Genomic DNA, 15,695 nt, shown 5'->3' with positions numbered 1-15,695 from the left:
GGTAACCAGCTAAGCTAGATTAACGCCGTCCACAACCTGCAGACAATGCCCAGATCTTGTTTATTCCGAGAGCAACCCTACAAGTGTAAGCAGCTTAAAGGTCTATGCAACCGATTCAGCTGCAGCTCGAACATAAATTGCATGGAACACGTAGATCATAGCTTTAATGAGCTATCATTTAAATCCTGAACAATATTCCATGGGTCGCGTGAATATGCATGTTATCGTTAAAAAGGAAAGCTACGCACAGCCGTTTAAAATTTGCGTATGAATCAACCAAAACATCATGATGAAACTTACCAAAAACGAAATAACAGAATGACTTGCGATAAAAATTGGCTTAGTCGTGAACCTATGCTTCATTCCTCCAACCTAAACCCTTTTCTAGCTAAATATTGCCTGCATCGCGGAACTGTTACTGTCTTGAGTTATGCAGTACGTGCACAGAAATTGAGTACGGAGATCAACGACTATTTGAACATGTATTAGCGGTTTATTGGAAATTTTTCCCTTGTTTATTAAGCAAAGTGGTGTGGTTAACGTTCAGCGTACGAGCTATTTTTTTATAATACAAGTAAAACCTTTTCCTATCCTCTCAGAACCGTGATATGTCTCGCCCAAATACCCAAGATACAAACCAATACACAGGCACCATAAGCTTATTACGCACGCTCATACTCCTTGTCAGATATGCTCCTCGCCATACTATCCACGCTACCCAACCACGTAATGTATCGGCAGAGCTTTGATGTATCGCCTTCCAACCTCCAAGGTATGTCAACGTGCCCCAGTTGCGGAATTTGAATGGCTTCCAAGCACTCTCGACATCAATGGAGTTGTCAGTGATTTTGTTGAGCTGCCTCGCTAGATGCGCTGCTTGCTGAGAGGCAACTTGAGCTGTTTTGGGTAACGATTCATTACCTTCCACTACCGCGCAATCGCCAATCACAAACACATCTGGCAAGACTGGTGCTGCCGCAGACACGGCGGCTTCGTTGGATTCACTAATCTTATTATCAGTTATACGGGCACGTAGGTAGCCATCTGTGACAATGCCACCCGTTCTGGGGTCTTTCAAGAGGTTATTTCTTGGAGCCTCTGCCTCGTTGACAGTTGCAAACTGTTTGTTGACCATTTGTTCCACAAACGGGTTCTGCATCAGCCCCGTGCTCCAGACAACCAAACCAGCTTCAATCTCTTTATCACCGTATTCTTTAATCTTGATACTCAGGCCACCGTGTGCGCTTCCGAGGGTTCCGTCGGCTACCCTTATTCCCTCAAGGTGGTGCTCAGTACGGACCTGAATGCCCTGCCGTGCAAATACTTCCATTGCATACTGCGCCAGTGCTTTATCAAACATGGGCAGTACTTTGGGCGCAACATCGTAAACGGTAATACGCACAAGTGGCATCAATTCTGGGTAAATTGTCTTCAAATCTTCGTGAATCAGGTCGTGCAGTTCCGCTGCAAACTCAATTCCTGTCGGTCCACCGCCAACAATGACGAAGTGAAGGAGTGATCTCTTTTCCTCTTCGGTGAGAGGACTTCCCGCTGTCTTGCCATCTTTGCCGCCTGGGGAAGCGGGATACGAGCACTGCTCGAATAGGGAGAGCACTCGCAACCGGATGCGTCGTGCATCGCCAATATCTCGCAGAAAATGCGCGTGTTCTCGCACACCTGCTATGCCAAATGTCTGGCTGTAAGCACCAACAGCAATAACAAGTTTATCGTACTCTACATCGAAAACTTCTCCCTTGGGTGGCCGGGTTTCTGTCGCTACCTCACTCGCGGCTGTAGATGCCGATATTGGTGATAAGTCGTGCTGGAGCTTGTCAATGGCATTGGCCTCAACACGGATAACCTTCCGAGAAAAATCGACATCGTCGGCCCAGCCTTGATAGAAGCGCAAGCCACCTGGCGCACGGCGGACGGGCTCTAAGATGGCTCGGAATTCAAGGGTGCCAACTGATGTTGAAGCCAGTAGCGGTGTGAAAACAAAGTAACTGCGAGGTGAGATGACCACTCGTTCGTACTTTGATGGGTCGAGAGTGCGCGCAAAGCTATATCCAGCCCATCCAGAGCCCAGAATCACAACGCGCTTTCTTTTGGTGTCTGTCAAGGAGTTTGTGTTAGCGAGCGATTTTCTTTGAACGAAGCTGTTACGACTAAGGTTATTAAAACAGCAAATGCTCATAAACTTGAAATATGTTACCTTTCTTCGCCTTTAGCTCAATACTATAGGATCTATGACCTGGGTGAAAAGACGTCAGGGCTTTGAAGACTTTTGTTGGATCTGTCGAAGTGAATTGACTAGCGTTTCGGCGTATACAGCCCCGAGCTATCATTTTGGGATTTATCTGTACAAAAAAAGGTATCTTCCAAGTTGCTGATGCAAAGGAGCTCGTTATAAAGAGAAGCTTCAAGGAGTGCTGACTCGGGCTAGCCGGTGATGTGTCATAACGATGAAGTGACGTCACTCAGAAGATTCCAAACATATAAGCTTGTTGATTTGTTTGAAGTAAATATGAGCACAATATGCCTTCATATATCAATTTTACTCAAGTTGGGAAGGAATCGCAGCACTATCACTGACTTTCTACCACAGTTGCGAGAACGCCATAAATCCTGCCTAGGTCGGTACCCTCCTATAACTACCAAACTCTCATGATAAAACGAGTGCAACAGTTTCCCCTTGTTCAGCAGCCCCTATTCTCGGTGATTTTCCCTTCTCCTCCATAAAATTTTTGCAATTACGGGTTCCTAGATTGTTCCGATTGTTCGGGCGTTTTCGACATTTACGCCTGGCTTAGCTACAAAACCCGAAAGCTGCGCCGTAAAAGTGGAACCCACAGACTGTTATCATCGACGAAAAAGTTACGGAACGGAGTGCAAAGTGTACAGCAGCACAATTTGACAGAGGACAAGATTCCATAAAGTAGAAAAATTCCTCTTTCCTTAACTTTATTTCTATTTCAAGAATGCTCAGTGTGCTACATGTGATCTATGGCAATCTCATCACCACAGACCATCAGCTACGTAGCAGGCCGTCACTCGCTATAACATAGAGAGATTGTTTAGCAATATAGGGCTGCCATGGGTTTTGAGCTCCATCCGCGTACACCCGATATTTGGCAGCCTCATGACGGATAGATATTTTTTGGCAATTCAATTGAATGAAAAATACTGCCTGCACATAAATTTTTCCTGTTTGTAGCTGGATACACAATTGCGTACCGAGTGTATTCCTCACTATCTAGGTTATCCATGTAGAGCGCGAGCTATATATATTTATTACAACAATATACTTAAAAAATTACCCTAGACCGCTAGTATAATCGCTCAAACCTCTAAAACTAAGTGCAATTCCTTAAAGGATATCCTGTTTAATTTTTACGGCTCTCAGTTCTACTAGCTACTTTCCAGTTAAGAACGATATGCCTACTCTAGGTTATGTTTCCATGTTTTATGCGCGTAGAGGAATATCGACAATAATCATCACGACAATGAACGACATGTGTAAAGTACATAGACTTGGCTTCGTCTTACTCGAACCATTCTCAGCCTTATATATCAACACTAGCCGCCTTTCGTTACTTATTTGATGTTCCAAAAACATCCCATAACCACAAATGGCAGTTGTTCAAATGAGAGAGGTGGCCAACTCTTGGCGCCAAACGTTTCTCTTTGCGCATATTAGAAGATTGATACTTCGTAGCTTCACTCTTCAAAGTAATCGAGTTAGACATGCTATAAATAGTATATCGATATAAGTTGAAAGGGAATGAATGATATCAGTGACAGTCAGGCGTGGGTCACTTTGACACCAGCCGAGGCTTGCCTTCGCTTGCCTTCGCTTGCCGCGTAGTCTATTCAATTATGGGTACTGCCATTGGATGAGTCGAATTACCATCACCTTCAACTAGAATTGGATGAGGAAGCTGCCCAATCTTCATCCGCAGCCAGCAGGATGCCCAGACCGAATGAGGAAAAGATTCGTTTGATGGATATTCAATGCGGACTTAAGAGAGGAAATAATCGACCCAACAGGGCGGAAGAAAAACACCGCCAGTTGGCCGCGGTGAATTTTTTATATGTGAAACGAAGTATGCGGTGTAATATATTTCACTCATTCTGGCCAATAGAAGGCCCAATTCGCCTCCGATGCCACCAACGATATATACCCACTGTGGTCTTGCCGAATCGCCGAAACTGCTAGGAGATAAGAGGCCGAAAGAGACTCTCTCGGCTCTCACTAGCACCTGGCTGACCGATTAAATTCCGACTACTGAATAATCCTTGATTGAATAATACGACAGTTCTCTCATTTGTAATACGACATCTTTCCCCGCCATCCGCCGGATCTACCCTCCGAGCTAAAACTAAAACTGTCAGTTTTTTTTGTTTAGTAGAGATTCAGCCCAGCAAGAGGGGCTAAAGTCACATTTAGCCACGGCAAATATTCTTGATGTCAATATTGTTAGCATTGGCGTGCCGCCGCGTATTACAACTAGAGTAACCTCTTACTGGTAATATTAGATAGACATAATTGCCAGATGCAGGCAATGATGAACGGCCAGTAATCTTGAAATTCAAATTGTTTAAAAAGCTACTAGCGATGCTTTTCATTCTTTTTTAGTTGCCATTGAATATGTATACACACTCGCTAGATCTAGTCTTTGTTTCCTAATCTAGATCGCCTCGGCAAATTGCTTAGAAATATAGCGTCATCTCCTCCATCCCTGGGCGGGCAGTCACGCAACCAGCTATCATTCGAGAAGGGGTTAGATCCACCACACGAATCGGTGTTATGAGTTATTACTCCGCACAAAGAAAATGTATAAGATGAAACATGTCGCAAGCTCGATTCGTAGACCATTGTCCATACTCACCTCTTTAACTAAACCGAGCAATTCACCCTTTCACCCAAGGACGTACTCAATTCCTGCCAACAGCATCATCATGGGAGCACCTCAGACGAGCAAGGCTATTATCAAGGTAGCTCCGGGCAAGGGAGTTATCCAAGAGGGACCAACCCCAAAGGTTCGCGATGGCCATGTAATTGTCAAGACAAAGGCTGTTTCTATCAATCCCACCGACTGGAAGGGCCTTTACAGCGAAAAGGAGGAGACAATTGGCACAAAAATCGGATGCGATTTTGCGGGCGAGGTCGTGGAGGTCGGTGCTGGAGTTACCAATTTTAAGGTTGGCGATAGGATTGCTGGCCTCAGCCCTGGAGCGTAAGTCGTCCGCTCTGATCTCTGTTTGTTTCGACAGAAAAGATATGGCAGTGAGCAGATTTCGTCGGGTACTAACGTGGGAATTGTAGAAATATTCTTCAGAAAGAGGATGGCTCATATGGAGAGTACTTACTCACTCAGGCAGACGTCCAATTCCACAACCCCCTAAGCGATGAAGAGGGAGCGACTCTGGGAGTGTCAGTTTTCACCGTTGTAAGTGGATAAACACCTACTGAAGAACATTCAATAGTTTTGGTTCTCGGTTTGCTGATATATTGTCTGTCCTCTCCACACTATTTAGGGCCAAGGTCTATATCAAAACCTGAAGCTGCAGCTACCGACAAACCCCATAACCACAGGCACTCCAATTCTCATCTACGGTGGAAGCACTGCATCTGGCCTTTGGGGTATCCAGTACGCCAAGCTCTCCGGATACAAGGTCATCACAACTGCCAGCCCAAGAAACTTTGACTACCTAAAGTCTCTGGGAGCCGACGCTGTCTTCGATTACAACTCACCCACCGTTGTCGGAGACATTATCGCTGCTGCAGGCGGCGAGCTGGCCCTCGTGTGGGACTGCATCTCTGAAGCAAGTTCCGTAAAGATCAGCGCAGCCGCTATCTCGCCAAAGGGTGGAAAGCTGGGCCTGCTCCTTCCCCCCAATATCGATGACATTCACGCCATCAACCCCAACATTGAAGCTGGCGTGACTATGGCCTACAGCGTCTTTGGAAACCCATTCCAGAGAGGTATTTCCAGCGAAGGCAAACCTGAAGACAACGGATTCGCAAAGAAGTTTAGGGACATTTCGGAGAAGCTGCTCTCAGAAGGCAAGCTCAAGGCTCCCAAAATTGAGCTCAATCGTGGCGGCAGCGGCCTTGAGGGAGTCTTGGTGGGTCTGGAGGAGCTGCGCCAGGGCAAGGTCAGCGCAGCGAAGCTCATTTATACTATTTAAATGATATAAATGATACAGCTCAAAATTATATAAAAGAAAGTACATATATATGTCTATCAATGTAACAAAAATAACTAGTGCGATGCGTGACTCCAATTGGAAGTGCTCTAAATACATCAAGTCCCAATTTTCCCTTCATAACCAGCAAATGCAAAGGCTATACAATCTAAGTCCAGCTCCCTTTTGGTGTAAAAGTGGAAGTTATTTGACAGTTTTTACATGTTCATGTGCATGTGCATGTGTTCTCTAATCCTCGCCATGGGTATCTTATTTTCCTGTAGCCATTTTTCCATCCTATCCTTCATGCTCTTGCTCGCCTTTAAGCCCACTTTCCCAGCAGTGCCATGATTGCTGTACCGAGATACAGGGAAACAAGCATAAACGCCAGACGTTTCTTGTCTTGCGTGCGATAAGGGTTGAAGAGGAAGTCGCGCGCAATCATTTCGACGAAGCCGGTGTAGATGAGGATACCAGCGGAAATAGAGTCGAGAACGCCAGACACAACGTTGGCAGTAAAGGAGCCACTGTTGTATGTAGTCCGCACACCGAGACCGATGGCAATGGCAATAGGAGTCGTCAATCCATAGGCGAGGCAAAGAGCCCAAGGCATCCACTTAAAGCGCCTAGGGAAAGGGATGACACTCAGGCGGGCGCCAATACCCAAGCCCTCAAAGGACTGGTGGAAGACGAGGACTGGATAAAGAGTGCTGAATTCATCGCCAGCAACTCCGAGGTTAAGGCCAATGATGACACTGTGGAAGAGAACGCCAAACTCGAGAATCAAGAAGGCCGCAATCTGAGACTGAAAGCCAAATGCTACTTTCTCGGAATCGCCGTCAAGGCCCTTGAGCTCCTCCACGTCGTAATCGTCGCTAGGCTTGTCGCTAGGGGCACGGCCATTCACTTGTTGGTCGCCCTTTGCAGCGAGAGGAGGAATAGCGCCATCCTGATCAGCCGAGTGAAGTCCCTGGTGGCTGTGAGTGGCATGATGGCCTGTAGTGATGGTGTCTTCGACTTCAACATGGGCCAGCTTGAATTTTCTGTCGACGTAGTACTCGGCCAAAAAGTCCAGCAGGAAGATGAGCATGGCTGAAGTCAGGGCCAAGGCAGGGGGCCAGCTGTATTGAGCCCAGCCACCCGTCATGCCGACACAGCTGGCGGGTCCAATCTCCTCATAAGCCGGATCAAGGAGGTGAATGAAGGCGGTGGCGATGATAACACCGGCGCCAAAGTAGCGGGCAAAAAGGTATACATAGAGGGGAATGCGCAGGCGTCGAACGCGGGTAGCCAAGACTGGGAAGAAGGTGACTGCGGTTGAGACAATCATGATGACAAACAGAGCCGAGACACGCACGCCGAGCCGTCCATTGTACTCGTTGCCGCCCGCGTTGAGGTAACAGATGATGTCTCGAGGGTCGGCCGTGTCGAGGTCGACAGACTGAGGGTTGAAATCGGCGTCCGCCATGGCTGCGCAAAGCTCAGGTGCTCAATAGGAGACCAACGGTAGTAGAGTGAGTTTGGTCTGGCAGGCAAATGAGACGATAACGCAGCTCGCCCGATGAGAAAGAGAAAGATCAAGGCGGGATGGGAAAGTATTTGAAGTGCAGACACGAGGTGAATTCAGCCCAGCACGGCGGCGTAACCCTTTCTATAGTTTGAGCGAGCCAACCGCTTAGAAGGCCCGCACCACACGCGAGCAACGAGGCTGGCCAACAAACGGGCACGGCTCAGGGTCTCCAGCACGTATCCGTTTAGTGGAGATGACTTCTGGCATCTGAGCACCGCTATTGGAGCGCGCGGATGGCTTGGGGCCGGGTCTGCGCTGATAATTTCAAGTAGCACGAGAACCGTGATGGCCAGCCAACACCAAGGGCAGCTTCTCACGCCTCCCTGCAACACGGCCTTGGGGGTGGCGGCATCCCAAGTTGCACAGAGTCAGGCAAGGGGCTCGGGACGCGGATTATTATAGGAAATACGTCCAGTCGTTGTTGGCTTGGCCCTGGAGCTGAAGCATCACATGCGGCCAACTGAGACACTTTTTTTTTATATTTAGACTTTCGGGTTACGCTTGGGCATTTCCCACGTGCAGTGTCTGTGACACACATAGCAAGAGGAGCAGGGCTAGGTTTTGATTTTTCTCCACCGGATATTGCGTGACGAGATAAAGAGACTTGATTTGTTATGGAATCTTCTTCTTCTTCCTCTCTTTTTTTCAATTTCGTCGGCGACTGCGGCTGAGAACCTTGATGGTCACACAAAAAGTCCCGATTTTGGTGGTGAGAACCTTGATGGCTACTTAACCCCGCCAATCAGAAGGCAGCGATATAAACGTCAGAGCTAGACACTGAACTTATTTTGGTGGGAGAGGTGAAATTTCAAACGCACAGGTGCTAACAGCTTTTTTGCGTGCTCTTGGGAGCTGAGCTGATTTGTGGCTTAGACTTTGTCGCCTCGTGCGCATCAGGCCTCACAGTTGGCCCTGGCTGCGTAGTTCCCTGGCCATTTTGGCGAGTGATGATGGCCTTTCATACATGTATGTAGACAGTTGAACAAGGGGAGTTACTATGTATTTATCCGAAGAGAGGGGAAAAGGTCAGGTGTAACTTGAACTGACCTGCTTCGAGAGAGAAGTCTCCGAATCGGGTCCTCCATAAGTGTACTCATAGCATGGTTGGTTACACTAAACGCTAAGTTGGTGATACAGCCAACATGTTAGGTAACGGATATTGAAAGTAGGGCCCGAAGAAGTGGGGACGATAGATACCGAAGGATGGTGATACGGAACAATTTCAGACTAATATATATACATAAGTAGAGAAGCCCCCCTCGTGGTAGGCAATCATATCTTGCAATGATAACGAGCCCGCCTGTTGTATGACTCTATAACCAGGTTCTGTATCTTCTAATACTACTTGGCAATATTCATTTTTCCTCACAGTTTCTGGTTGTAAAATTCAGTTCCCAATATAAGTTAATTCTTTCAACTTCATTCGAGCTGAGGGTAGGGCCAGACCTAATCTTCCTTGTGCTCGTACATGTGTGGGCTTCGAGACTATTATGCACCAACTCTGCCCCTTCATGCCTCTTGTATCACTCAACTATTCTCCATCTTTTAAAATCCTTTGCCACCCCCGCGGTAGCACCAAATACGTGTAACATACGGCTACACAAACAAGCTTGAGCAAAATTCCGAACCACGCATGAGATTCGCCTATACTCAGATTTTCATCGTCCAAGTTCAACACTGATTTTTTTATACATCATTCTAATTCTTATTCAATTCTAAAGGCTTTTCTAAAAAGGCCCTTTTTATCATTCATTCTACCATTTCATTATCTTTTGCATGCTTTCAGAAAATATTGTGTGGATCCTCGGCTTCCAGCTTTCATCTCGTGGGGCCAAGCCCCAGTTGTTGCGGCAGCCACCCGCGCGGGCCACTTTGCGACGCTATTCCGGAATCCAGCCAATCTTTGCATCGCGCTAGGCGTCACGGCTTTGGTCTCAACCACCAGAGTCAGATCGAAGGGCGTTATCAGGAGGTTAAAGCGACGTCAATCTGTCTTTTGATATGTAGCTACTCATGGATTTTATATGCCTGGTAACCGTGAGCGAGCAAAAGCTGCACACTGCTAGCACTTTGCTTAAATATTTTACACTGCTTGCCTACAGTACGACCAGTCCATTCTCCTCGTATCTCATCACCCTCACTGAAAACGTGTTTCCGAAAGGGCATCGCGCCACATGCGTGTAAACGATGTGACAATTAGCACACAGAAACTATCACATGTCTTTTAACATCTGTCTTTAGTAATGGTATATAAAACTTCACCCCCGTCTCGCAGAATTCTGCTCCATCTATTGTCATCGAATGCCCCTAAAACATACTCTGCTTAGAACCGCTAAACGCAAAATATATATCGAAGCAACATGAGAGATAAAAGCCACCAATTCCTTGTAAATTCGTCACAATTATCATATGATCCTTATCTATTCAAGAGATATTTATGGGTATTCGTGACTCTCTCGGAAGGCTAGTGTAGCAGTAGCTATATCTCCCTAAAATTACGATAGTGTTCCAGCTTCAAGTCATATCACTGTAGACTGGGTTAAATGATAGGGTAAGTGTGTCAACTAACCCCAAGGAATAATACATGGCCATCGTCATGAAGGCTCTACCAATCTGATCAACCTGATCAAAAGTCAAGCGAAGAGGGTGCTGACATGCTCCTTCAGCTCGTGAAATTTCTTTTCAATAGCTACTAGAATAGTATTAAAAAAATCGCATTGAATGTTACTGAAGTTTCACTGTGGTATCTATATAGGCTTATAACGGGAACGAATATCTATTTTAGTCAGCCATACGGAGTATACACTGCGATTTTACGGCAGAATAAGAGGGGACAACGAATTATGTTTAATAATATGGTGCTTTATGTATACCAATCATATAACCGACATTCGACATGCCGCTAAAATATCTTGTAAAAGACTGTCCTTCTCCTATCTGCTGGTCGATTCTCCAACCCAGAGTTAGCACAGACCGCGACTTCACCGACGGGCATATGCGAAGTGGGACTTGTCTCGAGAGCTGCGGCTCTGAAACGGCTCATTCCAATGCTGGAAGGATCGTCAAAGAAGACATTACAGAACTCCCTTGAAGGTATCATGGTCGTCACATTGATGGGCAGTGCCTAGCGAAGAAGCTATTTGGCTTGAATTAATATGAACATGACAAGTTCGAGCGTGAACTTGCGAGGATAACGTATTGATGGCGAAATAAGCTTCTATGATGCTGCTTATCTCAGCACAACACAATAACAGACAACGAATTTTGAACGTCTCCCGAAACGCCAGCGCATTCATGACTCAGGAATTATTGGAATACGCGCGCTGGGCGATTGCAGGATACCTATTACACACAACCACCGACTACGGAGCTCTGCGATTAGATCTAGCGTTTGGTCCCCACCTCGGCGAGGGGAGTTCGTGGAGTCAGTCAAACCAGTTCATCTCCCCAAACGCGCGGATGGATTCTCAAATGTAAGATTTCGATAAGTTCCGACTCGGTCATGCACAAACGAACCAGGTTCCAGAGCCATCAGCCCACTAATACAGGTCGGTTCCCTTCGGGTTACCGAGCACAAGCATCAGTGATATGCAATGCGCAACAGTAGCGAGAGGGCGTCGCCGCCTCACGAGATCAACGCCTCGTGTAAATCAACAATTAGGCGTCAGGCATCTCGACGACGACGACGTTTCTCTTGGTAACAATATCCACAAAGCCGATGCATTGCACCCCAGGAAGAGCGCAATGTGGAGAGAAGCATCCTTAATCGCAACTCTATCACCGCTGCAGACCTGGGGAAACGGCATGACCTGCCCATGGGGAGATGCGCTGCGAGGTACGTAATACGTAATAGCTGCGCCAGATTTGGAGGTTGGGCTGCACATCGCCCGTATCTTGCTGCTTCCTGGTCTCCAGACGCGGGAGCTGAGTGGACCTGGACGTGTGGAGTTGCGTGCTGATTCATACGCAAAAGCCTGGCTGATGAGGATTCACCAGCGGAGGTCTTTGTAAACCACCAGACTAATATTTACTGGACTAGCCGTTCATTATCATCCAAACACACTGCCTCTACCCCGTAATACGACACGAGCATAGTAGCGTAAAACAGATCAACCGGGGGGGGGGGGGGTCCGAACAGGCCAGAAGTCTTTTGCCATGCCATGCGTATCACCTGTTGTTAATGCTACAGTCCATGGGTTGCGTCGGCGCAGAGGCAGAGTCTGGAGAAACACCCGCAGCTTCAGCGTCACATCGCCCGTAGTCGGCGCCGATATACTCACTAGTTGGCATAAGGGTAGTCATCAGGTTCCATGTATTAGGGAACGAAAAGTAAGTCATCGCCATCGCCAGCGCCTTCAAACCACCACCAGACGCCGAGATCCCTCCCGCGCCGCACGCGAACTTGGCGACTCTCAAGCCGGATCGTTTTAGTGGTGGCCAAAAAGAAAGGGATCGATCGCACCAAAAAGGGCACCAAGGCACACGAAGGAAGGAAAAAAATTTCCCATTTTGCCTCCAAGACCCAGTTTTGCAAGCCGCTGATTGGCCTGGCTCGCCTTTCCGCGGCAATGCCGACGGCGCTCCCTCAGCACTATGAAAACGCGCAGTTTTTTGCAGCCACCACGACGAAGAGCCGTGACGAGCCAAGCGCTAGAGAAAGCCGCTAGAAGATGCAGAGAAGCTGTGCCTGGTTCTAACTTTTCCGCTGCTACGCCCTTAAAACTACATGTTCAGGTTCGCCTTGCTTGGTGAAGTACCGTATACGGCTCGCGTCCGGATCTGGAAAGTGGCTTCAATATGGGACGACTGGTATGAACAGACTAAACAACGCCCTCACAATGACGCAGATCAGGAAAAAAAAAAAAAAAGTAGGTGAAAAATAGACCCGTAGAGTTGGATCAGACCTCCCTCGACTCGCTACACGGCGTTGCTGTGCCGAGACTGGTTAGCCCCATCAAACTCTTCATCAGTTGATGGGTCTTATATGGGGCGAAAGTGAGGGTCTCGCAAGACCAGCCAAGCTGATAAGCTGGACGCCAAGTAGTGTAGCAGTAGTAACGTTGATGTGGTCGAAGCATGAAAGGGCCGAGAGCCAGCGAGCAAAAAAGCACGACGTCCTAAGACATAAAGTTCTGCCTGCCTGCCGACGCGCTCCTGCTTTTTCTTGGCTTTCTTTCTCCAGCTTTTCTTCCCGTGTATGGTGTTTTGATATCGATTTGGGTGACCTCATCTCTCACCCTCTTCTCGTCCCCCATCATAATAACTTTACTACTACCTGGCGCTCTCGTGCTCGCCGCCGACCCTCCGGACCGACCCCCTCTTTGACCCGTTGACTCATCCTTCTGAGTTTGAGTTTCCTCTTTCTTTCTTTCTTTTCTTTTTTTTTTTTTTTTTTTTGTGCTGCTCTTTATTCTTCGAGAGTAAACATAAAATGGCCGCTGGCGAAGCGACCGAATCGACTGTCCCTATCGGAGGACCGCTTGTGTCTGACGAGAAATATGTGCAAGGCATCAACGACAAGCCCTTGGGCGATGGTGGCCACGACATCGCGGCGGGCCAGGCCGGCGAGGAGGGCCTGAAGCGTGAGCTGAACTCTCGCCATCTGCAATTCATTGCCATTGGTGCTGCGCTCGGTACTGGTCTGTTCCTTGGAATTGGCGGTGCTCTGTCCAAGGCTGGACCAGGCTCTCTCTTCATCTCCTTCCTCTTCCTTGGCACTGTCGTGTTCTCTATCATGGTGGCGCTGGGTGAGATGGCGTCATACATTCCCGTCACGGGAGCCTTTACTGTCTATGCCTCTCGGTTCATGGATCCCACGCTTGGTTTCGCCATGGGCTGGATCTATTGGTTTAGCTGGGTCATCACCATCGGTCTGGAACTGACCGCCAGTGGTCTCATTATCCAGTACTGGACCGAGTCTGTCAGCATTGGTGTCTGGATTGCCATTTTCTGGGTGGTTTTCACCGCTGCCCAATTCCTGCCCACGTTCATCTTTGGTGAAATGGAGGCATACCTGTCCAGTATCAAGGTCATTACCATCATCGGCTTCGTCATCTTTGGCATCTGTGTCAACGCTGGTGTTGGTGACCAAGGCTACATTGGCTTCAAGTACTGGAGAGAGCCTGGTGCTTTTGCCGAGTACATGGTCGACGGCGCGATCGGCAAGTTTGTCGGTTTCTGGACTGTTCTCATCACTGCTGGATTCAGTTTCCAGGGAACAGAGCTGGTCGTCATTGGCGCTGGTGAGACGGCCAACCCTCGCAAGACCATCCCGTCTGCCATCCGATGGACATTCTGGGCCGTCTTCCTGCTCTTCAACTGCACCGTTTTCTTCGTTGGCATCAACGTGCCCTACGACAACCCCGACCTCCAGAACGGCTCGACCAACGCCTCCGCCTCGCCTCTCGTCATCGTCGCCAAGCTCGCTGGCATCCAGGCGCTTCCCTCCATCATCAACGCCGTCCTGCTGACTGCCGTCTTGTCTGCCGCCAACTCAGATATCTTTTCCAGTAGCCGTATCCTGGTTGCCATGGCCGGAGAGGGTCACGCACCCGCCTTCTTCAAGAAGGCCAACAGATATGGTACTCCCTACTATGCGGTCGCTGCCTGTTCAGCTTTCGGTCTGCTAGCTTTCCTCAACCTGTCCAACAACGGAACGGTTGTGTTCAACTGGCTGCTGAACATCACGGCCGTTGCTGGCTTCATCAGCTGGTCCCTCATCAACCTGTGCCACATTCGGTTCATGAATGTCCTCAAATATCAAAAGATCCCCCGCGACGAGCTCCCATACAAGGCCCCATTCCAGCCTTACCTCTCGTGGTTCGGCTTCTTCTTCAATCTCCTGATTCTGATTACAAACGGTTTCACCGTCTTCATCGAGTGGAACACGAGCGACTTTTTTGCCTGCTATGTCAGCGTCATCCTGTTCATTGTCCTCTATGTCGGCCACAAGATTATCTACAGGACCAAGTGGATACCACTCTCAGAGGTGGACATTTCCAAGGGCCGATCAGACGCGTGAGTGAAGAATAGCGAGGGATGATTGATTCGGAGTAAATTTTTGTATGCGGTAATAGCGGTTAATAATTGTATCTTTTATGTTTCATGAGTGTCATCATCTACAGGTAGTAATTGATACCCCATTTTAAGAAGAATCGTGTTGTCTGGTTATTGTCTCGTGTTGAATGCTGTGTCCCGTTCGCAAGTTCTCTTCTGTAGCCCCTAGATCTGGGGGATATTGTTGCCAAGCAATGGTGGGGTTGTAAGAGACACAAGTCTCCAGAGAAGAGGAGAACTTGGGGGTTATAATATATCTCATGTATCAATTGGCCAATGCAATTTTACGGTAATATGTAATATGTATCTGTATGTACATGATATTTCCCCACAAGAGCTCTATCACATGTCAGAAACTAGCAGCTCTGCGCAAACACCAAATCGCGCGTTCGACTTAATTTTGTTGGGCAGTCATTCAATCTGTTGAAATTCTGCGGTATTACTAGCACTGTTAACAATGCGCTAAACTCAGGAGGGGGGCAGAGATATTCGCGTCATAACTTCTGCCAACAATATCTGTCGTTCGGAATTCCCGCTGTCAAAAAAGATACAGTGTGAAAAAGCAAATAAGCTTTAGAAAATATAGTTGTAGCCGTGCTTAGAGTATCAATCAGTGAAACAATGCGAGAAGAGGCTGGAGTGAAGAGTTGAAGGTTTCCCCCACCGTTCCCCCAATATGCCAAATAAACCAAAAGAAAAAACAGGGACACTGCAAGCTGCAAAAGGCACGCGACCTCAAGCCGTCTGTGGAGTTGGCCTCAGAGTGCTCCGGACTAAGCTTGATATGGAACCGAATCTCAGAGGCAACGTTGGCCCTTTCACGTGTAAAGGAAGACCAATCATAGCGCCAGCAACTCGAGATCTTCAGAACGATAAGCCC

At 47.9% G+C, this 15,695-nt stretch overlaps 5 protein-coding genes across 5 annotated transcripts; 2 read left to right on the top strand and 3 right to left on the bottom strand.

Moving 5' to 3' along the window:
• Positions 1-488: 488 nt before the first annotated feature.
• Positions 489-2,381, bottom strand: TrAFT101_004424 (uncharacterized protein). Its single transcript, XM_024910857.2, has 2 exons — positions 2,213-2,381; positions 489-2,112 (listed from the first exon to the last, which is right to left on the bottom strand). The coding sequence occupies exons 1-2, from the start codon at positions 2,343-2,345 to the stop codon at positions 596-598; spliced, it is 1,650 nt and encodes a 549-aa protein (XP_024765781.1). The 5' UTR covers positions 2,346-2,381; the 3' UTR covers positions 489-595.
• Positions 2,382-4,668: 2,287 nt separating this feature from the next.
• TrAFT101_004423 (putative secondary metabolism biosynthetic enzyme) lies at positions 4,669-6,274 on the top strand. The gene is made up of 3 exons (XM_024898817.2): positions 4,669-5,237; positions 5,327-5,450; positions 5,539-6,274. Exons 1-3 carry the CDS (start codon positions 4,834-4,836, stop codon positions 6,190-6,192), a joined length of 1,182 nt encoding a protein of 393 aa, XP_024765782.2. The 5' UTR covers positions 4,669-4,833; the 3' UTR covers positions 6,193-6,274.
• TrAFT101_004422 (uncharacterized protein) lies at positions 6,211-8,569 on the bottom strand. Its single transcript, XM_024898868.2, has one exon. It carries the CDS (start codon positions 7,655-7,657, stop codon positions 6,512-6,514), a length of 1,146 nt encoding a protein of 381 aa, XP_024765783.1. The 5' UTR covers positions 7,658-8,569; the 3' UTR covers positions 6,211-6,511.
• A 2,967-nt stretch (positions 8,570-11,536) lies between these two features.
• Positions 11,537-12,061, bottom strand: TrAFT101_004421 (uncharacterized protein; the record flags this gene model as incomplete). The annotated part of the gene is made up of 3 exons (XM_066127165.1): positions 11,537-11,693; positions 11,931-11,979; positions 12,040-12,061. The coding sequence occupies 3 exons, from the start codon at positions 12,059-12,061 to the stop codon at positions 11,537-11,539; spliced, it is 228 nt and encodes a 75-aa protein (XP_065983274.1).
• A 1,071-nt stretch (positions 12,062-13,132) lies between these two features.
• TrAFT101_004420 (uncharacterized protein) lies at positions 13,133-14,939 on the top strand. Its single transcript, XM_024907204.2, has one exon. It carries the CDS (start codon positions 13,191-13,193, stop codon positions 14,778-14,780), a length of 1,590 nt encoding a protein of 529 aa, XP_024765785.2. The 5' UTR covers positions 13,133-13,190; the 3' UTR covers positions 14,781-14,939.
• Positions 14,940-15,695: the final 756 nt, after the last annotated feature.

This window comes from Trichoderma asperellum, chromosome 2, assembly GCF_020647865.1.
Source record: "Trichoderma asperellum chromosome 2, complete sequence".
In the NCBI taxonomy this organism is placed as follows: Eukaryota; Fungi; Ascomycota; class Sordariomycetes; order Hypocreales; family Hypocreaceae; genus Trichoderma; species Trichoderma asperellum.
Note: the sequence above shows the minus strand (reverse complement) of the source record. Positions and strands in the feature narration are given on the sequence as shown.

Bases quoted from the DNA above. Each gene is read 5' to 3' on its own strand.
- TrAFT101_004424 (XM_024910857.2), bottom strand. From the start codon at position 2,345: ATGATAGCTCGGGGCTGTATACGCCGAAACGCTAGTCAATTCACTTCG. The intron at 2,113-2,212 runs GTAACATATTTC...ACTCCTTGACAG, and splicing joins TGAGCTAAAGGCGAAGAAAG to ACACCAAAAGAAAGCGCGTT.
- TrAFT101_004423 (XM_024898817.2), top strand. From the start codon at position 4,834: ATGTATAAGATGAAACATGTCGCAAGCTCGATTCGTAGACCATTGTCC. The intron at 5,238-5,326 runs GTAAGTCGTCCG...TGGGAATTGTAG, and splicing joins GCTGGCCTCAGCCCTGGAGC to AAATATTCTTCAGAAAGAGG. The intron at 5,451-5,538 runs GTAAGTGGATAA...CACACTATTTAG, and splicing joins GAGTGTCAGTTTTCACCGTT to GGCCAAGGTCTATATCAAAA.
- TrAFT101_004422 (XM_024898868.2), bottom strand. From the start codon at position 7,657: ATGGCGGACGCCGATTTCAACCCTCAGTCTGTCGACCTCGACACGGCC.
- TrAFT101_004420 (XM_024907204.2), top strand. From the start codon at position 13,191: ATGGCCGCTGGCGAAGCGACCGAATCGACTGTCCCTATCGGAGGACCG.